At 46.6% G+C, this 25,821-nt stretch overlaps 7 protein-coding genes across 7 annotated transcripts; 3 read left to right on the top strand and 4 right to left on the bottom strand.

Moving 5' to 3' along the window:
- Positions 1 to 68: 68 nt before the first annotated feature.
- EYB26_001427 (uncharacterized protein) lies at positions 69 to 623 on the top strand (the record flags this gene model as incomplete). The annotated part of the gene is made up of 3 exons (XM_054260737.1): positions 69 to 111; positions 177 to 255; positions 332 to 623. 3 exons carry the CDS (start codon positions 69 to 71, stop codon positions 621 to 623), a joined length of 414 nt encoding a protein of 137 aa, XP_054116712.1.
- A 1,825-nt stretch (positions 624 to 2,448) lies between these two features.
- On the bottom strand, positions 2,449 to 5,185 carry EYB26_001428 (uncharacterized protein; the record flags this gene model as incomplete). The annotated part of the gene is made up of 3 exons (XM_054260738.1): positions 2,449 to 2,607; positions 2,689 to 4,035; positions 4,091 to 5,185. 3 exons carry the CDS (start codon positions 5,183 to 5,185, stop codon positions 2,449 to 2,451), a joined length of 2,601 nt encoding a protein of 866 aa, XP_054116713.1.
- A 729-nt stretch (positions 5,186 to 5,914) lies between these two features.
- On the bottom strand, positions 5,915 to 10,616 carry EYB26_001429 (uncharacterized protein; the record flags this gene model as incomplete). Its single annotated transcript, XM_054260739.1, has 3 exons — positions 5,915 to 9,729; positions 9,791 to 10,475; positions 10,542 to 10,616. 3 exons carry the CDS (start codon positions 10,614 to 10,616, stop codon positions 5,915 to 5,917), a joined length of 4,575 nt encoding a protein of 1,524 aa, XP_054116714.1.
- Positions 10,617 to 11,503: 887 nt separating this feature from the next.
- EYB26_001430 (uncharacterized protein) lies at positions 11,504 to 12,450 on the top strand (the record flags this gene model as incomplete). The annotated part of the gene is made up of 2 exons (XM_054260740.1): positions 11,504 to 11,629; positions 11,743 to 12,450. The coding sequence occupies 2 exons, from the start codon at positions 11,504 to 11,506 to the stop codon at positions 12,448 to 12,450; spliced, it is 834 nt and encodes a 277-aa protein (XP_054116715.1).
- A 241-nt stretch (positions 12,451 to 12,691) lies between these two features.
- Positions 12,692 to 15,202, bottom strand: EYB26_001431 (uncharacterized protein; the record flags this gene model as incomplete). Its single annotated transcript, XM_054260741.1, has 2 exons — positions 12,692 to 14,820; positions 14,884 to 15,202. The coding sequence occupies 2 exons, from the start codon at positions 15,200 to 15,202 to the stop codon at positions 12,692 to 12,694; spliced, it is 2,448 nt and encodes an 815-aa protein (XP_054116716.1).
- A 6,125-nt stretch (positions 15,203 to 21,327) lies between these two features.
- EYB26_001432 (uncharacterized protein) lies at positions 21,328 to 22,626 on the top strand (the record flags this gene model as incomplete). Its single annotated transcript, XM_054260742.1, has 5 exons — positions 21,328 to 21,339; positions 21,411 to 21,427; positions 21,557 to 21,636; positions 21,694 to 21,855; positions 21,926 to 22,626. 5 exons carry the CDS (start codon positions 21,328 to 21,330, stop codon positions 22,624 to 22,626), a joined length of 972 nt encoding a protein of 323 aa, XP_054116717.1.
- A 546-nt stretch (positions 22,627 to 23,172) lies between these two features.
- EYB26_001433 (uncharacterized protein) lies at positions 23,173 to 25,569 on the bottom strand (the record flags this gene model as incomplete). The annotated part of the gene is made up of 1 exon (XM_054260743.1): positions 23,173 to 25,569. The coding sequence occupies one exon, from the start codon at positions 25,567 to 25,569 to the stop codon at positions 23,173 to 23,175; it is 2,397 nt and encodes a 798-aa protein (XP_054116718.1).
- Positions 25,570 to 25,821: the final 252 nt, after the last annotated feature.

Genomic DNA, 25,821 nt, shown 5'->3' on the forward strand with positions numbered 1-25,821 from the left:
AATGTCTCGTTTCTTGATGATTGATTCATGACAGATCTCTTCTTGTTAATCTGATCAAAGACGCAATCATGGAGTTCTCTTGGCCGCTACTCATTTTGATCGCATATGTTGGTAAGGCTAAGTTATCAATAACCAAGGGAAATAGCTTTTTCACTAATACATTGTGCAATACATAGTGATTTCCGTCGCTCGGGCTCGCAGCTCAAGCAGCGGCCCTGCCACTCCTCCACATGGCACAGTGATCAATGTTGAGAGGTGAGTTCACCCATCTCATTTCAAGAAATAGCAAATATTTGGCCATTATACTAATACTTGTTCATCATGTATATAGTCAACAAGCGTTCAAAGAACTAACCGCCTCCGGTCCCGTCGTCGTCGATTTCTTCGCCACATGGTGCGTTCCTTGCAGAGTCATTGCCCCCAAAATCGGCGAATTCAGCAAAACCTATACGAATGTGCGCTTCCTCCAAGTGGACGTTGATAAACAGCAGCAGATTACACAGGACCTAGGTGTTACTGCCATGCCGACTTTTATTTTGTTCAATAATGGCAAACAGCTTCCGGATCGCATTCAAGGCGCAAACATTAGGGCTTTGGAGAATGCTATCAAGCAGATTGCTTAGTTGCAGAGAAATAGGATCACAGAAAAATAGGACCAGAGAGATATTTGTGCGCGGCACATCCACAGGGACAGACTTCGAATCCTCCCCCGGTGACCAAATGGGAAATTGAATAAGCTTGAGTCATACAAGTAGGACTGAGGCAATAAGCCCTGTTGCTACAAGTTTTCGACGTCAGACAATATACAATACGTTTGTTTTAGACGCAGGCAGGTTATAGACCTACATATTGCTACTTATCTGCTTTGCAAGTCGTTTCGAACCGCACGTACACTCTTCTCTCCACCTCGTACCTAGGTAACAGCCAGCGGCTTTAGAATCCACGTTGTAGAGATTATGTCTAAGGAGCGCCAAGTGACGATTTTGCACATATGGGGCCCTGGTATGGCCCTTCAGCCTTAAGGCGAGCGATATCAGGCATTTTATGTCTCCTGTGTTTGCAAATTCACGATGAGGAAACTTTATGCGAGGGAATCGTACGGACACTGTAGGCTCAATGAGCATACACCTGCAAACTTACAATAACAAAAAGCTTCCTTTATATAGATTTTTCAAATTTGAGTACTGAGAACGTTGAGAGTTGATCAGTTCGCTGACATAGGGCTTGACAGATCACATGTTCATGCTAGACACCTCAGGCATGAATCTCCTCCTGATTTATAGAGGAGCATATCGAGAAATGCTTCCAATCATGTAAGAAATTTGATCCTCCACTTTATTAGCATAATATCGTGGACCTGGGATGTCGAACTTTAGTACTTATGCTGAAGTCCAGGCGATTTGGGAAGCTGAAGAGAAGCAATGAACGGGCATTGCAATAATGTAAGTAACTGCTGGAGTTCTGTAAACAAGTCTGATGCCTAGGTAGTCTCGTGAAAGTTACCTGATGTCCTCTACGACGATCTTCACAATGACTCTATATTATACTGGGACTTGTCGCCTATGAACGTAGCATTGATTTGACGGCCACTACTCAGTACATGCTACATGGTACTAGTATGATAACTAGTGCTTGCTTGATACCATATCTTTTAATACAATGTTGACGGTCGCTATGTGAATCACCCCTTAACTTGGCAGTTAGCCTTATCAAAGAACCCTCTCTATCCCATTCCTAATTTCCAACTACATACCAAAACAGAGTTCAAAGAAGAGTCTGAACTGCTTCATATTAGACAATATGAGTCTCACTATTCCCAAGACAGAGGAGGAAACACTTCGGTTTTGGAAGGAGATTGATGCTTTCCGAACACAACTTCGCCTCAATCAAGGTCATGAACAGACGATTGGAAATTTGTCCATGATGCTTCGTCTTGTGAAGGTTTGAAGAAACCCTAAGGTTGTTAAAGACACAATCAAGACTTTCAAAGTCTATACATACTCATGCGATCCGAACTAAACAATTGCGGATCTCATAGAAGCTTCCATCATGGAACGTTTCTTCAGAAGTTCAGATCTGGTGGATACGTAACTAGTGGGGCAGATCTACGATCCGGCCCATTAAACTCGAGCTAAAATGCACGTCCGTGAATATGTACACTTGAGAACTACTCCTCCATGGATTTGTTTCCATGAAATGATATTTCTAAGATTATTGGAAAAATATATTGCGCATTGAAGAGCATACTGATAAATCAAGCTTACGCATATATATCCATGGTTTATGACCACTACGCTGGACGTAATTGAATCTTGTAACTTTCATTTGTCTAAGTTGAGTGTAGAATGATCCCATAACAAACACTTTTCCATGTCTAAAAGAGCAGTACTAACGTATGATCTTGGCGGTTGGGTATAGATTATATATTTACATATATTAAAGTCATTATCATCGATTCCCGAAGTAACCCGGGTTGAATGATGGATAGGAAAACATAGACGCTGTATTCGGGTCCATTTCATTTTGCATAGTTGCCGATAATGTTTGTGGTGGGAGATCGAGATTACCGTCATTCAGGTGAGGAGGGAACATTTTGTCCCACTCGGTCTGGAAGAGGAGGTTAGCATCTGCTTGATAAAGCATAAATTGAACAAGCAAAATATGAAATCAACTTGGGGGGAAGCTTACCCAATCAACTTCCGGCATCGGTAGATCCTCAGAACTGGGAGGAGAAATTTTCCAGGTTGCTTGTGAAGCTGTTGCAGCAGACATAGCCGGGGCAGTGGGTAGCCACGAAGATTGCAGCGCATCGAAACCGGAGAAATTTCCTAGGCCAGAAGCAACCTGCGGAAATTGACCTGGCGCATAGTTCTGAACTTTAGTTTGTGACTCTGGCGTGAGGACACTTCCAACGTTCTGGAATTGTGAAGAATATGAAGACTGGGATATGAGAGCACGGGCCTTTTCCTGGGACGCTTGACTGGGCAGCAAGGTATGAGGTTCCAACTTGAAACTGACCATTGTGTCGACCTCCTCCGCGGCGGTATCAGACGGGATGGGAGAAGAATCAATAGACTGGGTCAACACTATCTCATCAATATCCACGGAAGTTTTTATCTTTCTTAGTGCTCGGTAGACTCGCATCCGGTCACGGAATTGACACATGATCATATGGGACTTTTTGCGTCGATGCTCAATGATCTGTCCTCTAGTTAAGTTTTGTGATTGGTAGTCATCTTTTATCTCGTACACGTAATCCAAGCATCGCCAGATTCGATCCGCTTCCCGACGAAGAGGGTGGGTAGTAACGTCCACTAGAAGTAGAAAAGCTGTATGAAAGTTGTGATATGCGCGACTATACCAGATCCATGGTCTCAAATCTGTAGATGTCTCAAGAGTGATGGCATCCTCTAGCTGTTGAACGCCTGTATTGATGATCAGCTGAACTAAACGGTCCGGCATAGTGGTCTGCCAGCTGTTATAGAACTTATGCAGCAGTATGATATGTAGCCGATGCAACATGAAAGACATGGTCACAGACGCAGCGTGTTGGATGGGTGTGAGGTTTGGCCTGTTGAAGATGGGGCCGTATTTTTCGTACATTTTCCTGCGAGCTGATTCCATCTTCCCAATTGCACCAGTAATGGTCAATTTTCTCTGTTCAAGACGTATTCTATCCACAAATGCCTCACGAATAAGCTCCTGACTTTCGAAACGTAAGCACGCAAACGTCATGTCTGTCCATTCTCGAGACTCTTCTTCATGACCAGCTATGAGATCGATGTCGTTGATGTTGAGAGGTAGTTTTGTAGAAAATTCATCACTGCGAATTGTCACCCGGGGACCCTGCACTTCCGCAGTACGAAGATCAAGGAAGCACAATTGATACCAGATCAGGCGGCGTATGTGTGTTTCTACTGGGCCGTAGTTGTATTCCGAAGGATCACGATGTAGACCCATGCACTCGGCAAGTCTGATAGCCGTCCCAACTAGAGCGGAGTGAACTCTAGATATTGTTTCACGGCACATGGGAATCTGTCCACGATTGGTTAGACATGATGCAGAAGAACATGAGGAAAGATAAACTGACCAAATACATCACAAAAGCTTGTAATGTTTCAATTTTCGTGGAGCGCAAAAAGTGGGCCTTTCCAAGAGCGGACTCTGTTCCAAGCTGAAACCTTTCAATAAGGCTACGCTGATCCACACCAAACGAATCCAAGACACTATCAGCAGTCATACTAACGGCTGCCGTGAATAGTGTAGCAAAAATTATAGCTTGAATTGACGGGGTTGGTTCGATACCGAGAGCAATGTTATCCCACAAAAGCTTATACCTTGCTTCGAGAGACTGGCGGTGGACAATTCTTGCAATTGGATGGCAAGCTTCCCAATACTGTTCCATTAGCCTATCTGCGACCGGTTTGGAGGGCAACATATCAAGCAAAGTGCATTCTTGCAAGCTCGACCCAAGCAGCATATCAGAGCGAGGAGCGATGAATGATGGACCCGGATCTAAGAACGGGAGCTGGACTCCTTGATTTGCAAGTTCAAGCAATCTCAACACCTCATTGCCGTCATCTCCCGGAATATCACGATTCGCCGAATTATGTTGCTCCTCTTGCTGGATTGCAACAGCTATTTCTTCCGCCAATCTGGGACGTACAAAACCTCCTAAGCGATCCGTGACTCGCATATTCCCTACTTGAATTCCCAAGTCGACCATGACATCGTCGGCTTCATCTTCGTACGTGACATCCATCAGGGCCAACCGTGTGGGCTGTAGTGAAAACTCGTCCTCTGGACCCGGTGCAGGTGATTCCGACCCAGAAGGTTTCGAGCCCACATGTAATTCGCCTTCCGCTATTTGAGAAGGTTGCGAAACCTCCTTTTCCAAAGAACGCTCAAGTGTACCCATCCGTTCCTTGAGCTCCGCCAGTTTTAGCCGAGTCGCAGAGTCAAGTGACGGAGCGAGGAAAACGCAGTCACGTTTCCCCTTGGAGCAATTTGTACATGGATGGAGTCGGTCACATTTGAGCTTGCGTCGCCTACATTCTAAACAAGATGTAATCATCCTGTTGCGGCGTCGAATCCGTGAAGCGTTAGCGTCCAGGCTGGCCGCCGCTTTCTGGGCGCCATCGGGACTTCCCTGGTTGTTCGACCGAGACTCCTCAAGGCTGCTCATTCTCTCAGCACCCTTTTGGATCAAATTGCATATATATAGTATGTAGTTGGTCGGATGCTTATTTATACCCTTACGGCCGCAACAATAAAAGCGGGGCAGGATAAGCCAAGTCTTGGTCTAGGTCAAACCAATAAGCAGCCAAGGAGAGATTTGGCCAAGGGTGTTCCTTGATAATATTCTCTTCGGTAGAATCCCGTCGTCCTTCTGGAATCTGGATGCTTAATAGCTAGGCGTCTGGTTACCGTCCGCACCGTCTATATTAATGAGCCGAGGCTGTGGTGGTACCTGGGCCGAAGGATTACAGTACCGACTGACACTAATCAAATCCTTGTTTGAGCCATTACGGCTAGTGTTTGTAGTAAGCTGACTAACAATTTGTTAAAATTGTTAACTTATCTTGTTGCGAGTTGCTTTCAAAAATGAGAATCAAGCAAGATGGCGGTAAAAGGAATTAGGCTCGGGTGGCTACAATGAGGCAACAAAGAGACTTTAAGACTAAGGGTATGGCATGCGCTAGGCCTAAATTGGAACAGAGTCAAAGCCTATCTTATCTTATCACATGATCTATATTATCACAACAATATTTCTGTAGGAAATAATTGTCCGATTTGCTTCGAGTAAGAAGACTTCTCTGAACGTAGAATATATTCCGAATAATTAGCCCAATTATACAGTCAACTAATGTATGCATTCATTAATCTGAACCATCTTTGTAATACAGTCATTATTTCACTCGTCATCCATAGTCCGAACCTTGACTTTTCGTTCTCCAATCGCCTTTTTGAGATTACTAGCGATTTCCTTTCGCCGTCGGGTCCGCACCTTATACTCGTCGCTATCCTGGCTCGAAACGGGATCCAACTGAAAATTGACGTTACGAAGACGATTGTGCCTCGCCGATCCATTGACGCTGGCCTGAAACCTACTAGCAGACAACGGAGTCTGATAGGGGCTGCGTCCTGCATCAGAGTCCGGAGTGACAGGCACTCGGAAGCCGGTTTTCTTAACGGGTGTGGAGACAGGAGAGCCTTCCCGACTGGTGGAGGCGCGGAGCTCGATCCCAAGCTTCTTCATTTGTGCTTCCAGAACATCAATATCGCTGCTTTTACTCTCGGCCATATTCATCATCGTAGCTATAGTCGACGTAACAGCTTCTACGGTTGGTTTCTTGGTCACCGATCGCCCGGACATAGATCTATTCGCACTGGGAGAATCGGCAATCTTGGCCCTCAATAACGAGATACCTTGCTCTAACCCTGACAGCTGAGATTGAATAGTGGTGGATGCCTTCCGCAGGTCTTCTTGCAGACTTGCCTGTTCCGCCGACAGAGGTTGACCACGAATAGAGACCATATCTGTGTATGAATCGAGTGCTTTTTGAATATAAGCACATTGATCACGAAGGTTGAAAATATCATGACTCAAGAGTCGTTGACATTCGTTGATTTTTTCTTGTACATTGCTCAAGCGTTGTTCCTCAAGACCAGCTGCGAGAAACATTAGCAGTCTATCAATATTCTCGATGTCAGAAATTGAAAGCTTCTGGTCTAGAAGATGCGTCGGTGTATCACTGAACAGAATCTGTTGCCATTCGCTAAGGTCAACAGTACGATTCTCTTCCTCATGCAAGATATAAGAGGCAATGGAACGCGAATTCAAACCAAGTGTATCAACCATTGAGTTAATATCACGATAAAGTCTCTCGATCTGCCCAGGAACTCCAGGCTTGAAGTGCTCTCCGCTGTACTCTTGTCGTGGTACGAAAGGATCCAGTGTTGGAGCAGGAACGAGTGGCTGCTCTAACTCTGCACGTCTTAATGAGTCTTCATCGTCTGATGACAAATGGTCGGCTTCAGAAGCAAGCCGTTTGCTTTCAGCGGCTGCTGCCTTGGACTCTTCCTTTTCGATAAGATCGCTTTGGCTAAGAGGCTCCTCGAATCGGGATGGCGGAGGTTTTGACGGAGTCGGTTTAAAACCACCAAACATAGATCCGGGAACAATGGGCGCGCTTGTCGAACGGACTTGTTCTGGACGAAGGTGGCCTCTCCTTGCACCTGGTCGCACTGGACTGGGTGATCGAGGGCTGTTGGGACCAGCTCGCGGTTTTGGAGGGGGAATATTTGGCTGCGAAATTTCGCCAAATAACGGCCGCGATGGCTGTGTTCGAGACTGTGGTTCTGGAGCAGTGACCTTTGTAAACAGACCCCCAGTGGGTTCCTTGCGGGAAGTTCCACCAAAGGAGCTTTCAGGTGATGTTTTGAAACTAGCAGACTCCGACTCTACGGGTTCATTTGGCGGTGAAATATCATGAGTAATTTCCTCTCCACTATCTTCAAAGTCACCGTCCGAACCATCTGACTCAGGTGGGAGTGAAATAGATTCTTCCTTAACAGGTAAAGGAAGGTCAGCTGCAGGCTTCTTCGTTTCCTTCGGCTTGGGGAGAAAATCAGGGGGTAGAGGTGCCGCTTCTGCCTCCAATGGTTTTTTGTTGGCTTTTTTGGGACCGGACAAGAAATCTGGGGGTAAAGGTGCAGCTTCCGGCTCGGGTAATTTCTTTGACTTTCCTAAGAAATCGGGAGGCAAAGGCGCATCATCATATGAACTCTTAGAAACATTGGACGAAGCTGATGTATCTCCGGGTCCGTACGCGGCTCTACTTGTAGCATCAGGAGGTAGTGGTGTTTCAACGCTCTTTTCCCTCTCTAAATTCAAAGCAGGCACCACGGTCTTCTCCGACAGAGAAGACAATGGGCTAAGTGGCATAGCTGTAGAAGCACTTCCAAAAAGTGATATTGGCTGGCTGCTTTGAGTCGCCGCAGGTGTGATATTTGACTGAGATTGAGTACCGAATAGGCCGGAGGTCTTGGGAGGACCGGTCACCGGACCCTGTGGTGTACCGAATGTTGAGGGTTTTCCGAATAGGGTTATAGATTGTTTCTCACGCGCTGGTGTTGCAGATATGTCTTTTGAGTCATCCATAGATTCTGTTGGAGGGCTAGTCTTTTTGGCATCATCGCCAAGTAGATTGCTGAATGATGAACCTAGTGAGAATGCTCCTGCCTTTGATGGCTTTCCGAATCCTGGCTCGTTATCTGCAGCTGATTTTTCATCTGCTTTGAATGTGGACCCTATGTTGAAGCCTCCCTTGGGAAGACTAAAAGGTGACTTGGACTCGTCAATGGTCTGCGTAGTTCCAAAAGCGGATTGTGTACTGGGAAGTCCAAATGTTGGCTGTGCTGGGTTTCCAAATGGACTATCCGTCGTTGGTTTTCCGAAGGGGCTTTCGGCAGGCTGTACTGGCTTTCCAAATGGACTATTCGTCGCTGGTTTTCCGAAGGGGCTTTCCGCAGGCTGTGTTGGCTTTCCAAATGGACTATCAGTTGCTGGTTTTCCGAAAGGGCTTTCCGCAGGCTGCGATGAAACTACAGATCCAAACCCGCCGCTTTTGGCGAAATTGCTAAAACCGCCTCCAGCTGCAGCAGCTCCTGTGTTGAAGCTTGATTGACCCGAACTAGGTGATGAGAAACTACCGAACCCTTTGCCTCCTAGGCTGCCCGTTTGGCCAAACGCTGGCCTGGAGTTTGCCGCAAGACCAAGGCCAGGTTGACCGAACTGTGGTCCACGTTGTCCCAAAGCCCCAGGACTTCCAAAGGAAGGCTTGTCGGGTGTTGTTGATCCAAAGCTGGTTCCTCCGCCAACAATTGATGGTGCGCCAAATGTAGGCTTCTGAGAAGATCCTACCATGGATGTTGAGCCAAAGGAAGGTGTTGTAGATGGTCCGGAGGGCTTTCCAAATACACTAGGTTGAGGCTGAGGTGTGCCAAAGCTAGTTTGGCCGAAAGACGGCTGCCCAAAGGACGGTTTTCCAAAAGATGGCTGGGCATCCCGAGCCGGTGCGAGTGCAGGAGCAGGAGTGGACGGAGGAGGTGGGGTTGGAGCTTGTTGTGTAGTGATTGTTGTCGCAGTGGTATTGTACGGCAATCCAGCTTCGATCGCTTTCAAGTAAAGGAACCACCATGATGAAAGAATGCCCGCATTTGTAAGTACCATAATATTAGGAAGAGGGGTCTTGGTTTCCTTTTCCACATCATATGATACGGGCTCCGTGGCTGTCAAGTCAAGGACGAGGCCAATGGTGGATGTGTCCTCAGAATCTGCATTCAGAGGCAGAGTTGCTCGTCTAGTCTCTTCCAGAACAGTCGTTGTAGTGAAGACATTTCTGCTTGTATCATCGGCTTCTTTGAATGGTGTTGTTACTCTTGTAACCAGGCCAATATCGGTTGAAGCAGTAGAGGATATAACCAATGCATCCTTCAAGTCAGGATTATAATTGCTGAGCCGAGTGGTGAAATGATATGCCGGGGTCCTCTTAAGACCAAATGGTGCGCATAGAACTGGCATCTGTCGGTACAAAAAGGGTTGCTGTTTACGGCGCTCAATGATATAAGTGTCCGAGTCAGGAACCATACCACTTTCATCTTCGCTTTCGTTGGGTGTATAGACCACAAAGAAAATATCGTTTTCCAACCACGATATGGATGATACTAGGTGGGTTAGCTTTTTATAGACCAATGAACAAATAAAGTCATAAATGAAGGTACTCACCATGTTTGTTACCCTCAAGCGCTGGGGGTCTAGGGATTTCGGCTTTGACTACCCCTTGGGGGTCTAGTTGAACACAGTTGCCGTCTACGAGGCCAGCAACCATCTGCTTGCCCTTGTTACTCCATGCGACAGATGAAACTCCACTCCTGAACACCGGCCCTGATTGACCATTGAGTAAAGAGCCCGCCTTCAAGTCTGCGACTAGAAGATCACCATTTGCTGTGATCAAGGCGACATAGGGAGAAAGATTGCTATCTGATGAAGGATTGGCGGCTAAAGCGCGAAGTGGGCCGTTCGTATTAATGGAGATCTGAGGTTGAGGATTGCCGCTTCCAAGGGTCGTGGCATTGTAAATAACCAGCTGACTATGCGATTCCATAGCTACGGCTAACGCACTCTCGGCAGCACAAAAGGCAACATGTGTCGGACGGCTAGGTAACGAGATGTGTGCCTGGGGTTGAAATGGTTTTGTTTTGGGCCCAGATTCTGCCTTCGTAGAGATAGCTTCGCGAATCGACTTTGTCGTGGCTAAAACGAGGCCCTCTGGACCACCACCGACCACCAAGCCCTGCGAGTTTGAAATCGCCAACAAAGAGCTCGTCGGCGCCGGAAGAGCATCTGCGGGCCATGGTGTAGGAAGAAATTGAATATTGTAATCCTTATCGAGTCCGAGGAATCCTATTTCCTAATAAGAGAGTAAGGTATTAGTGACAAGTCTTACAAGTCTCCTTTTCAAGTGTGCAAAACATACTGAAGTTTCAACTTCCGGTAGCTCAAGTCCTGTTTCTGCGGCAGGAGCGCCGCCGCCAAAACCGAATGACGACATCCTCAATTTAGATAGATCAGCAGTGACAGGGCGTCTATTATGTTCGCCTAGAGAGAAAATGCGCTTTGGGACATTGGGAGCTGACCAGCTTCGAGGAGGCGACGAAAAAGAGCGACTTCGGAGTGGTTGAGGACTCCGGTTGAACAGCTGCAAGGTACGATCGAAAATGTTTGTTGACCTTCCCTCTGATGGGGGGCACGCAGAGTACAGCGCACAGAGACGGAAGTCAAAGAGCTAAACTCTGGAAGAAGCAATGTCTCCTTCAGATTCAGAAGAACAGCTGCGGGCGCTGTCTGAGAGAAGCGGCGCAAATATGTTTGAGGATGAATCTGATGCTGGATATGAAGAGCTAACCGCGCCTTAGGCCGGAGCTCGACGTGTTTGCCGCCTGCCTGAGTCGGTGCCTCGTCTTTCAGGCAACAACAAGTAACCACAAGATAAATCAGCTGAAATCGAATGAATATTGTATGAACATTATCCATATATTTTCAATATCGTATATTAAAAATAAATAAAACTTATCTCACTTAATACACTTTCTTGCGGTGTATAAACTCCTCGAAAAGTTATGGATGCCTAATTATCAAGGCATTCAAAAATAGCTAGCCTTACTTCGAAGGCGTCCCTTAAAGCTTGGCAAGGCTCCAAGGCTTACCTCTCGGAGCTTCGTCACGCAGCTCTCCATCTCACAGGTCATCTCATTCAACCATCATTATCAGCTTCACCACTTCCACTTCAAGCTTTCTTTTACTTTGATAATCATCGCTTTGTCGTCTTGGGAGTTTTCGGAAGCTGTTACAACATATCATCAACCATCTACCGTGTAACAACCCCATTATACTCCGAAACTCGATTGCATCTGGCCGCTGAGCTGCCTATCCGTCAATATGCCAGGCTTCGACTTCTCGAACTACAACCGCAATGCGGCCCTACACGCTAGAGGTGCACCTTTGCCCAAGGCTACCAGTACAGGTACAACTATTGTTGGATGCATATACGATAATGGTGTAGTGGTACGTTGATATACATGACGATTTCCTTCCCTTAAGCAATAGCACCCACAGCTATCACAATAGCAGCCTCTTCTAATCCACATTCATCTAACTCATGATGGTTTCATAAATAGATTGCAGCAGATACACGAGCCACAAGCGGCCCCATTGTCGCCGATAAAAACTGCGAAAAGCTCCATTTCATCTCCCCCCAGATCTGGTGTGCCGGTGCAGGAACAGCAGCCGACACCGAATTCACAACGGCCCTCATCAGCTCAAACATTGAACTACACTCGTTGTCCACCGGTCGAGCACCCCGCGTGGCTACTTGCATGACTATGCTCAAACAGCACCTTTTCAGATATCAGGGACACATCGGTGCCTATCTCGTCGTCGCCGGCGTCGATCCCACAGGCACACATCTCTTCACTGTGCACGCACACGGTTCAACTGACAAACTGCCCTACGTGACCATGGGATCTGGTTCGCTCGCTGCCATGTCCGTATTCGAGTCAATGTGGAAACCAAACCTAGACAAAGAAGGTGCTATCGCTATCTGCTCCGAGGCCATTTTAGCCGGTATCTTCAACGATTTGGGATCTGGTAGCAATGTCGACGTTTGCGTGATCGAGAAGGATCAGCCCACGCAGTTGTTGAGGAACTACATTAAGCCTAATGAGCGTGGCAGGAAAGAACGTGATTACAAGTTCCCGCGGGGTACTACCGCTTGGCTCAAGGAGAAGGTTATCAAGAAGGAGGATATTGGGAAATATGTCATTGTGCAAGAACTTGGCGAAGATGAGGACTCTAATGTTGTTGAGAGGATGGAAGTTGATTCATAGATTAGTTAGCCACCGTTTCTGGGTGATGCTGATGATAGTGAGAAATGAGCTGATAATTGCAATATTATACTCTTGTGCCATGCAATAGGTCTAAGTTTTATAAAGTATGTAATCGGTTGAAATTCTTCTTGCAGATAATATATTCTGCGGCTGTTTGGGGGCAGAAGATGACCCTAAATATATACATACAATGGGTATTATCTATTATAATATACATGCATATTGTAGCTTCCACAAGACTTCAATAAATCCGCTCAATATACGACCCATTCATCAATGCACGAGCAGCTTCCGGCTCTTCATGCCGTTGCACAACTTTCATAATATAATCTTCCTGAATGCCGGATACCCGTAGCCCACTCTGACTAAACCGCGTGATGCCACAATGGTACATAGCACGGGCAAAGTTTGGTTTCACCGGGCCATTATGCTTAATCAAGTAGTAGTAGAGGTACGTTACAAGATTAAACGCTGCTCGAGGGCTCACTTTGTCCGATATGGCGATCGAGGAGGCAAGCAGATGAATGAGTGACACACAGGCGTTTGGTTCGAGGTATAGCTGTTTGCCTTTGGATTCGAGTCGCAAGATGGCTTGGACTCTTTTCGTGTTGGGAATATGGCCCGCATTGCGGGTGCTTGCCATGGCCAAGGCAATCTTCAGAGGTGTGTGCAAAGAAATCAGAAAGATCAAATGGCGTATTTTGCTGTTATCTTTCTCGATCATCTCGACCATGTTCTCAATAAAATCGGGACTGGTGACGTCCACATTTTGTATGACCCTCAAGTGAGAAGATAAGAAGTAATGCTTAGTCGAATTGAACACGTTTTGATGTAAAGCAGCGTGTTCCAGTGTCATGCGTCCCTCTTCAAGCCTCTGAAAAGACTGGAGAGTCGAATGATTCGTGATTTGTCTGCGACTGAGAAGTGTGTACACCCTTTTCAATACTTGATTACTTGGAACATCAAGCTGTTGAAGACCCGCAACTAGTTTGGACAGGAGCTCTGTTCTGTTTCCATGGAATTGCCACACGATGCTCGTTGTCACGTTGTCGAAGAGCTTCAATATAGACATGCCAGCAGCATATACGCTTTTTTCAAGGATATGGTCTGAGCGGGGTCTTGCAAGCCTTCGGTGAGGTGTAGTATTTAGAGCGATCCAAGTCCACATGCGGAGAGCAACCCTCAGTCCTTGGGACGCGCGGAAAGAACTGTCCTCTTTCAGCTCAGACCATGCCTTTGACGACAGTATAGTCGGCCTATCAACGTGCAGAAGGCAGCTTCGCAAGACTCTGAGGGCATGGCTGCGAGCTGGGTCCTCTCGTTTTGCAAAAGTTAGACGTTCGGTAATCAGAACTATGTACTCCGTAGCAATATCTGCATTCAACTGTCGTAACAGGTCCGGCAATATCTGAGCAGAGCTTCCTCCTAAATCAGTTGAATCTTGCGGAGCGATGAGGTATTGCAGCAAGATGCTTGCAATCGAGTTGGAGGGCATCGGCTCGTATCGATGATAGGTTAAAACAAGGTCCTTCGCGTATTTCAAGGACGCTTTGTCACTACGTATTAAAGCCTGTTCAAGATATGTCGCAAAAATGCCCTGATCGACTAATGCTCTTCGCGAAGATAGAACGTGTAAAGCGCGCAGAGAAAGTGAGTAAGAAAGACTTCTTATCGAATGATAATATGCAGCAAGGATACATTTGGCCAAACGCAGAAACCGGGCGTCATGCAACGACATCAGCTGATCAATCCATGGGTTAAGGAGTTCGTGATCAACCTCATGCAACTTGAACACACTGCATGATTGCAACGAGGTCCAGATATCGTTGAAAGCTTTTTCCAGAGCCTCCAACTCCTGCAGATTACAAGGCGATTCACGATCACATATTGACGCAGGTAACAGCTTCAGGATCTGACTGATCTCTCTGACAGGAACAACGCCGAGACCGATAGCTTTTCTGACATTGTCGATGATCTTCATTTTGTAGACCATAGCAAGGCCAGCGGCGCTAAGGTGTTCAAACAGCTCGCCATAATTGCCCATTCCATATATGTTGAGGCTCGAATCATTCAGAAATTCTAGAAGCTCATGGACGCTAGAGGTTTGGTTGTGCCGGGATATCATTTGGTAAAAGTGATTGAATATCATGCGGCTATACTCCGGTTCGTCTCGAAGATCGATATGGTACCATTCCAATGCCTCCCTCACATCATGTATGGTTTTGCATCCTGCCAGAGATGAGGAGAATGTTGGATTTTCTGACGGTAGGGGTTCAATTGCATCGCCTAAGACTTCTGCCGAACCTTCTGTCTGCGCCAGAAATGATAGGTTGGGAGGTGGAGGAGGCTGGTCGGAGTAGGAAAATAGCTCTGCAAAGTCTTATTAACATTTTTACTCCGACAAGTTTCAAGATGATATGAATTTGTACATACCCAATGGCTCCGGCCAGCGTGACGACCATGGAGAATCGTCCCATTGACGAACGTGTCCCGTGCCATTGGCGCCGAACAAATGAGCAACATTAGCAGCAGGGTCAAAAGAGGTTCCTCCCACAGCCAAGGCGGTATTCCTCCTTTTAGCAAGCCGCTTACTGGCTTCTAATGGACCGGGAACTCGACTTCCGTATCGGCGCTGACCGTTCACGAACCTCTGGAACGTCGATGAGAGAAGCTCGTCGCTGATCCAGACGTAGTCGAGACGCGAGGGAGCACGCTGTAGCGCATGCCTATAGGCATGGCTGCCAACAGACATGTCAAAGGGAGGAGGTTAGGGGATTACGGAGACTCAATTGGTCGACAGTATCAAATTGTCTGCATTGCTGTTGGTACGTACAAGATGATGTTTTGTGTTGTAGTTCGGAGATGTCGATTTCGGCAGCCCCAAGTCTTGGCGCATTTGATGACTAAGATTTGTAGCCTAAGGCGTCAACAACCCTACCCCCTTCCGCCATCAAACAACTACCACAGTAACTGATCCTTATTTACAATAACTAACTACTTAGTATTGTTTGTCATGACCTCTATCAAAGGGAGCCTACCGATACGTATTCTGGACTCTGATAGTAGGAATCTTGAATTAACTGCATATCCCAGCCGACTCTCAGCACGCACACGACATATCCTACCTAGTATTACTCGTTGATGCATGTTGGCGTGTTCTCTAGCGGCCTTACTCGAGCAGCTCAAGGGTCTAAATGAAGAGCAGTTGCATAGGATAGGACTCTTACAACCTGCAATGACCAACCCTTCGTTGGGAGCAACAGTCGAGGTCTACAAATCTCGCGAGTCATTTGACAGGAGGGAACATGTCAAATAACAGGCAGATTCAAGGCAGCTGGCGACAAGCGACAGAGTTGATAAACGAGACAACCAGACGTGCATGCTTATACAATCAAGTTTTAGAAGCTGGGGCTAGAGGAGGACTGAAACACTGACATTATGTCCTGCAGTCATATTAGCAAAAGCCACGATTTTCGGCGGTATTTTCGGCGGTATGATCCGCGACGCTGGGTTGTGAGACTCGGCATGACTCTAGCCTTTGGAAAGATACTTAGACTTGTTATGTTGACAGGGCAAAGATAGTGAGGCGAAGAGAAATTAGCCTTCTGATGACCGGAATATCATCGGTTTTTCCTAACTCCCTTATTGATCCGGATGTCCTTGTCCGGTGACAATACGAGATTCGATAGTCTGCAGGTCTTGACATTCTTGGGGGCAAGTTGCAGCTTATTCCCGCGGGAACTAATCGGATGTTCTTCAGACCGTCCAATGTATGGTGCAGTTTTCAATTCTTCATGCACAACCCACTGAATACCCTGCACCACCCAATTTCAAGACGCACGGCCTATAAATGGACTTGTGGAGGAGCAGACAGTAAGGTGACAAGGTCGGGTGCCTCTGTGCATCGTCGGGCTCGAAGAATTGGAATATGCTGCAAAAGCAAAGCGAAAACAACATGCAGCCGGTCAATATACCCATACCACCGGGATACCTAATGTGTGGGCACTGGGACCAACAATGCTCTTCCGATTGCTCGGATTATTGAATTATTGATCAATTAAAGGCGTGCCCAGTCGCCAGGGTTGCATCCCGGGGTCCCTTTGCTGGCATTGGCAACGAGGCTGACTAGTACGTAGGTACGTAAATAGCGTACATAGGTAGTCTTGAGTAACACGGCTGCATCAATGACAACCCGGGTATGGAATCACCTGGGTAAAACGGGTTGAGGGATGTCGAGTCCTGGTTGCATGTTGCATGTTGATATTGGGCTTCGCGAAGATGATATGAACAGAGAAAAGAAAGGCAGAGGAAGCACGAAAGCATAGATATGTGCCTCCTCCCTTCCAAGGTTGGACAGATGCACATGCCACATTGACATACACACCTGTCCGCCTGTACGGGGTATGCGACAGGGGAAATGAATGATTTAATTCTCCGTTCCGTTGCTGATTTGATACCGAGAGCCACGTACCCTGGCATCTCATGTTTGTGACATGGTTATCCTAGAAAATTAATTCCTAAACTGGGCAAGTTCGTATACCTCAACGTGTACCGGGACCAGCGTTATGAACGCTAGTCAAGTGGTGGTGCTGTCAGTGACTGAATATTTCGCCAGGGGTGTGGCAGTCTTTTGGAGCATGCAGAAGACCTGAATGAATTGATACTAGTGATACGTATGGAGCACCTAGGTAATACCAAAGTTACTACTACGTACTGCGAGTAAATGCATAGTTAACTAGTTAAATAACTTAGTTAACTTAGTGTACAGTCCTGAGTCATACATATCCTGCAATCTTGGACTACGCCGTAGAGAAACAATTAGTAGCATATAACACACCCGAAGAGGCGAAACTGAATGGTGGCGCTCGTTGAGGAATTAATATCATCGGTTTAACATTTACGTATTACCCTGTTAAGCTGTGTACTAACTTCTCTGTACTGGAGTAGTAAGGCGAATATCCGCATTTGGTATCAATATGCGGTACGGAGTGATCTAGAGCCACCACAAATATCCACTCTAGACGCTTATGCATGCCAGAGAACTTAGTTCAAACGGCCTGGTGTTGTTCTCAATTTTGAGGAATGCGGAAAAGAGAGTACTCTTTTTCCACTAGAAGGTTTACTAGTTTTCGAGAATACGAATTATTCATTGGACATCTAGTTTCTACGGAGGCGGTGGATGCTACTCTGTATTTTCGACTTGAAGAGTATTTTATTGCATGCAGACTTGGATGATTTTGTGCACGTATTACAAGAGTACGCCGCACTGAATATTGCTGCTAAACACTGCAGGCAAAGGATGTCTATCACAATGGCTTCTAGGGTTTGAAAGGTCTGGATTAGTTAGCAGTAATTTCAGATGAAAACATCTAGTCGACTACTACCTTCAACCGTCAATAGTCGCTTGTTAACCGAACTTCAAGTCAACTACGGAGTAGAGAATGAACCATCAACAATGAACCTACCTACTTTACAAAGAATCTAGCAGGCTAAACCCAACCCAGTTACGGCAACCAGTGCAATCAAACAAATATTTGGGGATTTGTGCACCGGGGTCATCCCTGTTAACTCGCTAAACTGCACCGGTGCGCTGGGTCGTGCCCCATCGGGTCCCCAGTTTTGGGTCGCTCAGGATTTCAGAGCGGGACTTTCTTTTTCTTCTGTATTTCCTTCCTTTTGTCTTCCTTTGGAATCTCTCTCGATTGGGATAATCCTGGTTCGGACGCAAGGTGTTGTGGATCGTCTAGGGTTTGATGCTCCGACACAACAAAAACCATGCCATGCCATGTTATGGACGACACGTAGTTTAGAGACAGAGTGAATAAATGCCATGTCAAATTGTCAATCTGAAATTACTTACAGGCAGTAAGGCACATCATTAATAATATAATTCTAATTAACCGCGCCCACCGACATATACAGCAAGGCTAATTGGTCTGGATCGAGCTTATGGTCGTACCAAATCTACGGTAACTTGTGCTACACAGTAAGTTCGAAACAAGCTACGTATGCAGAAATGACAAATTATAGTCTGATTGTTCTATTGAATCAAATCGAATGAATCCATTCCAAAGTAAATATGTGCGTATAGGTAGTTCGGCCTGGTTTGCAATGCCGAGTACCACCGTGTGGAACTGACAAATGCTGGACGACGGGAAGAACCATGTGAATGAAGGTGATGATCCGTGATCCGATAAGGAAAAGGAGAGAGAGTCATGCAAGCATCGACAGCCACGGCCCAAGCTCGACAGGATTTCTCCCTGAAATCCTCCTATGGAGCCCTCAGCCGCCCCGACCGAAGGGAACCTTTTGGTGGGCATCGGCGGGTGTCACGGCCTCTCCCTTGGCGGGCCGCTTGGGGTTTCGTAACTTTTGTTGCTTTTTATTTAAAATTTACCTCCCCAGTACTACTACTACTAAGTAGGCCCACTCTCGGTCAATGCGCGAGGAACTCTCGTCACTCGAGTCTATTTCTACTAGTTTCTACTTCGCGATCGAGACGGAGATTCTTCTTGAAACTGCATTCTCCGCGACTATTGGGACCTGAAAGTTGGTACGGGTGGGCTCTTCAATCCTTCTGAAAGAGCGGTCTATATCGACTACCCAACCGTTGCATCGTACCCTTCTGCTCAATTTGATCACCCCCGAAATATTCGAATGCGAGACTCCCCGTATGCCACACTAACCGCAGACAAATTGTATGTAGCTGCTCCATACGTACTCCTAAAACATGCTCAGACAGCCACCGGCCATAAACGCACGGTCTTTCCAGCCACGGATATTAACAACGGACAACTCCGTACGTGCTTAGGTAGTCGAATTACGTATCTCTGCACATGAAAACCCAACAGTTAATGCAAGCGAGGGCGCAAAAATCCCAGCATCCTGGAACCTTAGTCTAGTCTCCGGCGTCAAGTGTGCAGGGACTCTAAATGGCGCTTCGGGAATGGGCAAGGTCGACTCGACCGGGAAAGCTAACCCTAACTTCTATTAGCCTCGACTTTCCACTGGGAGGGAGATGAAGGAGTAGCAACTCTGTTGGTAGTTAGTGTTGAGCCACCAAATGGCCCCAAGTCTTTTAGCCACATTAGCCTGGGCCTGTGCCAGTGACGAAGCAACGGACTGGATTGCAACGGGTGCCACGGTGCCATTCGACCCCATCCTTCGCTCGATTGGCGTTCGCCCGAGTCACTCTGTGAATTGCCAACAAAGAACAAAGGGGAGAAGTTGGCCCGGCCTCCAATGCCCAAAAACAGGCTTGTCTGGCTCTGTGGGTCTGGCTGGGATGTGCAGAATCATGCTTGAGCCTGGGAATATAATCCCGATATCTGTTTGTCAAAGAGATTTTCTTTGCACTCGCTGACTGGTCGAAACTGGGCACATCAGGTGATGAAAAGCGTCAATCTTAATGACTGAGTTATTATTATTATTATTATTATTATTATAAAACTCATTGAATATATTTCCTTATTTCATACAGACACACATGAGTCGTACATGCTTAGGGCATGCTACGTCCACTTGCTTGCAAATCATCGGCACTATCCCTGAATTGGCATTACCTCTCTGGCAATTTTTTATCTGCAGATTCAAGTTTAACTAAATGATGACAATGATTGCCATGGATATGCATGGGTTGTATGTAGCTCAAGCCAACCTGCATGTTTCTTGAAAAATTCTGTATACCGGCCAATTTCCACATTGTAAAAATCTTTGCTCAATTTCGACGACTTCTCTACGTTGTTCAAGTATATAAACATCTGCCTAGGTATATTTTTACTGAGGCCGGTGCGGTACCACTGAACATCATGTCCGAATTCAGCAGTAGGCTCTCGAACGAAAACAAAACAGCAAATGACAGCTCAGGATGCGTCTCGATCTTTGAAAGTATTTGAAAAAAAAAAAAAAAAAAAAAAAAAAGAAACAATTAAAAGCGGCTGCGGTACCATGTAAGTCATGACACATGAAGCAAATCCAGATCCAGCATCTCGGGTTTTGGTCAAGGATAAGTATTTCCCTGACTGACATTTCCCCCTCCCCGCCTTCTGTATAGTTTGTTTTTTGTCGCCTGGGTTAACTGCCCTTGACATCAGCTGGGCTATCAATGTGCCAGTGCATGCTACATTGCATTATATATAGACGGTCTATGTATGCAGTGTAACTTGTCTAGCCTGGATGCATGACTTGTGCCAGTCGCTCGGGTGGACATCTGGCCGATGATTGATGGATTGAAGTTGCAGCAGTAGTTTGAGAGCATTGGCGCAAACAGAAGATGGAAAAAGAAACACATACATCGGACATGCACAAGTCGTACACGGACAAACCCGAGGAAATGGTACATCGAAAGGAATGTATTCTAGACTGCACAAAGTTACCCAACATACGATGTAAAAGTATAAAAAAACTCCCCACTTCGGCAGGCAGAGAACCAGATCCACGGTAACCCTTAAGTCACCTTAGCTATGGGCTTTTTATCCACCCACTGAAAGAAAGTCTGAACCCTCCGGCTTGAACTTCCTGCATTAGTCCTCCTGTTGTGTCTATTTTTTGAAGCTAAATCTGTTCAATATTACTAGTTTAGTTTACTGGGCCAAAGAAATTCATTATTTACGTATTTTATAACCAGGCATTGAACCCTTTCCATTCTGTTCCTCTTTGAGACCTATCGATGTATGAACTACCGAGTAGCCTGGTTTTAGTCTTCTCCACAGAATCGTCAAATTCTCTCTTTTGGTCTACGTTTCTTTTCTCTACATGAACTCTTTGCTCGCTTTTGTTTATATATACGACTGTTATGCCTTTGGCTTCTCTTGAAGTTGCCAGGGTAATCGATTTGTGATCGCGCCTGTACCGAACTCTAGCCCTGCTGTAATGGCAATGACTCCAGATGTAAGTGAACACTGTGGAAGTTGTATTGTGATTGATATTTTGCGTGGCGATCGATTTGCTAATTGTCACAGGATTCCTCCAACGACTGGTAAGTCGAACGTCCTCATTATCACTCTTGTGACTGCAAGATCAAGATGTTGCGGCACGAAGCTGTAAAAAAAGACGGGGATGGGCGAATGGAAATGACGAGAAGCCGTTAACTAACTGTCTCTATTAGTGACACTCAATCCTTAACGGAGAGTGTCACGGCATTTCCATTTGAGAATGGCCGGAGGTATCACAAGTACCACGAGGGCTGTAAGTTCAAACTCGCCCCCTCCCCTAATAGATCTACTCAGTGCTGATGTACTCCAGTGTACCCATTCCCAAACGACGAGCAAGAATTGGATCGACTTGATATGCAGCATCATATCTGGAAACAAATCAACGACAACAAGCTACACTTTGCTCCCCTGCGAGATCCGAAGCGGATCCTTGATATCGGCACAGGTTCCGGAATCTGGCCGATAGAAATGGGTACGTCTGCCCCCTTTTCTGTTCTTCTATCTGCTATTGGAATCAAAATATAAAATCTAACGTAGCTCAGCGAGCCACTTCCCCGAAGCAAGCATAATCGGCACCGACCTATCCCCAGTTCAACCCACCGAAGTCCCACCAAATGTCCACTTCCTAGTCGAAGACGCCACGGAAGAATGGCTCTGGGAACCAAACCATTTCGACTACATCCGCATAGGCAACATGACCGGCTGCCTACCCTCAACCAAGGATGTTCTCAAAAAGGCCATGCGCGTACTCAAACCTGGTGGATGGTTTGAGTGGCACGACATCGACCCCATACCCAGATGTGACGATAACACCATCCCGCCACCGAACACAGAAGGCGGATTCAGTGAGTATGCTCTACATGATTGGATAGAGTTGGAAGTAAAAGCCTCCGAGGAGTATGAGCCCTATCGCCAGTTTCTGATTGCACATAAACTGGCCGCGGAGATGAGGCAGGAAGGGTATCTGGACGTCAATGATCAAATCACAAAAGTGCCCCTGAACCCCTGGCCAAAGGATCCAAAACTAAAGACCTTGGGTGCTTGGTACCAAGAGAATTGGATGACGGGTCTATCGGCGTATACCTACAAACCTTTCCTGGCGTTGGGATGGACGAAACCCGAAATCGAGGTGTTTCTGGTTTCGGTTCGAAAGTGTATCACCAATCGGCACTTTCATGCATATCACAATTTCCATGTTGTCACGGGGAGGAAACCGTTTGCTGGCGAGAAATCACCAAAATGATTTACGAACGACATATACTCAAAAAGAGTTTTTTTTTTTTTTTTTTTTCAATATACATGCCGGAGCTATTGTTTACTCCGTTACGGTATATTTCAGCTTTATATTCGAGCTCAGATACCTCTCAGGCGTTAGCATTCATGGATGCATGGAATCAGGTGAAAAATAGGGCAGGGGGAGTTATGAGATGTCATTTGCATTTGACCATAAGGGGTTCTGGAGTTTGCTACTTTGTGTTTTGCAGGCGTCCATAGATCGGGTACCTATAGGTACATGCGAGATAGAAAAATGGATTAACTTAGTTAAAAACTATACATAACCGCTTATGTCGATACGAGCTAGATAACTAGTTATACAAACTCATCCTGGACAATGTCAAGGTACAAGGTTGATGAGAAGGCGTCATGTGACCCCGTTACCCTAAGTATTCAGTAACAATAGGAGAACGAGATTCGCGTATACGCTTGTATTCTGTTGTACATCTATGCATGGTTCTATATGTATGCGTTTATATCTAATTATAGGGTAGTTGTCAAACAATCCGCAAGATCAACTCGATATCCCATCCCTTCCCAGTCCCCACCGACCAACTTCACGCATGGCCTCCTCACCACCTTCCGCCAATCGGCCGTTTGCATTTGATGGGTTCGCGTCTCCAAGAACGCCTGCCACACAGCTCCAGCCATTACGACCACCGCCCCAGCGAAGGACTTCATTCTTATACTTTTCTCCCGCCTCGCGATCGATCGACAATTTGCCTCCTTGGAAGACGTCCTGCCAGATCTTGTTCGCAATTGCGCGGTCGAATATATAACTGTAATATGTAGCTCCGTATCCATATAAATGCCCGAAGAATCCTTGCCAGGATGTGCGTGTGTTTCCATCCTGAGGGTCCGGCAGTGTGCAATGCGTGGAGAATACTTGATGGTAAATATCGGTGCTGTCGATTGATCGTTGCCCGCCGTTTGACGATAGTGCATGGTAGGCTTGATCGACAAGAGCCATGAGAATCTGTGCTTCGTTCTCAACCGCTCCATATATGCTTCCGTGAGCGATGCGGTCTGCAGCCATGCTTTGCATCATACTGTCTGACAGAGGCTTGTCGGTTTCCCAGTGTCGTGCATACAGTGAGAGAACTTCTGGCGCAGTGGCGAAACTCTCCATAAGGACAGATGGCAGCTCGGCGAAATCGGTCGAGCATCGTGTACCTGAAATCGACTGAAGGGGTGTCTGCCCAAGAACGGAATGGACTGCATGCCCCATCTCGTGGAATAATGTCCTCACACTATGTTCCGAAAGAAGCGTGGGGGGACCATTTCCAGATGCAGGTGGCTCTGGGAAATCACAGACAAGAGCAATTGTAGGTAATTGACGAAGAGTGTCCGATCCAGGATTCATTGCCGTCGCCATTCCATCATTTGGGTGAGATGGAGGATCCATAGACGCTGATTCGGCAATTTCCTCTGCAGAGATTTCACGTGCACATCGAAGCGTGAAATGAGCCGGATTGGGGCTTTTGTTAGGTCGTGTGAATAAATCACAGTATATAACAGCAATGTGTTGACCAGCCTCATTAACCACGTCCAATCGTCGGACATCTGAGTTCCATGTTTCGCCGGGCAGTGTTTCTTGTGGCACCAATCGTATGCCATACAGATGATCAAATAGACGAGAAAGACCCTGCATTACCGTGCCAAGTGAGAAGAATTCAGGAACTCTGCTAAGCTCGCGAGATCGCCGTGACATTGAATATTCCAAAACGCGCTTTTGAACATAGTAAGAATGATCCCAGGGTTGTAGTGGCGTCGCCCCTTTCATGCTCTGTAATTTAGCGAGCTCCTCCTGAACCTGCACCCGGTTGTTTCCAATAAGAGTCGTCAAGAAATTCGAGACTGCTTCCGGCGTCTTTGCCATCTTATCACTCAACGTCATGTGAGCGTAGGTACTATACCCTGATAGTTTGGCCAATTCAGCTCGTTTGTGAAGAAGTTCTTCCAACCGGTGAATTTGCCGTCTACTAGATATCCGTGTCGCCATGTAAACTTCCTTCCTCGACTTCTCATCATGCATCGACCTGAGCGCCAATCGTGGTTCTACTCCCCAGGTCGGAATAGCCACACTATTCCACCTCTGTAACTGCTGTACAACCCTCGGGTCCAGACCTTGAACACTGCTCTTCCTCAACACGACGTGAGGTTTCGCGGGTTCGGCTCCGTTGACAAATTCGGAGCCTAGCTGACTGATATCGTTGGACAAGTTGACGAACCGCTGTCGATCTTTCGGGGGCATGTGGATTGCTGAATTCGAGAAATCCTTGATCAGTATATCAGCAACCATTTTCTCTTCCTCCGTCCAAGAAGACACCACTTCGGGAGTAGCGGCCGCCTTTTTAAGTTGGTCGTGCAATCCAGTTGTCGTGTTTAGGATGTTCATGTACTCGAACATGAGTGCGTAAGCCTGGGTAGCCGCTTCTTGTATCAACGGATCCGGATGGTTACTTCGAACAAAATCCGACAGATCAATAACCCGACACAACAAATCACTCAATCGATCCAAGTCCTTAGCCATCGACTTGTAACCCTCTAATGTAGACACCGCTAGAACCTTTGAGACAATGTGTTGACATTTTTGTAATGACGTATGCGCGAACTCGCGGAAGCCTTCAGGGCTTGTGAGATACTGATTCTGTACGATTCCGGTTCTTTTCGAACTATTTGCTTGTCTCTGGGAGAATTCGCGCCAAAATGGACGTGAATCAAAGACTCGTCTTAGTGTTTCGTCGTCACGTTGCTTTGCGGATTTGTTTGTTGCGACATAATCGATGGACTGCTGGTCTGCAGCGACAGCAGTGGCGAAGGTTCGTTCTGGCCGGGACCGCTGCAAACGTTGAAGACGCTGCAGGCAGACTTTGCAGGTCCATGGACGAGATCGCACAGTATTCAGCATCGTGAAAATCCCGAATGCGCTGCTCTCCCTGACCTGGATTGTGAAGAAAGGAGAATAGACGAGAAAAGTTGTCTGATTCTGATTTTCTTGTCGCCCGACAGCCGAGTTGCCGCAATAGGCATGGCTCGGCCCTGTCCTTTCCGATCAACATCAACGTCAGTTCCGCAAACCCGCAGACGACCTCAAGAAAATCACATTCAACACACTGATAACCCACGCCGTCGCATCCATTGGCCCTTGACCTCTTCTTTA

This window comes from Talaromyces marneffei, chromosome 1 (assembly GCF_009556855.1).
Source record: "Talaromyces marneffei chromosome 1, complete sequence".
Classification (NCBI taxonomy): domain Eukaryota; kingdom Fungi; phylum Ascomycota; class Eurotiomycetes; order Eurotiales; family Trichocomaceae; genus Talaromyces; species Talaromyces marneffei.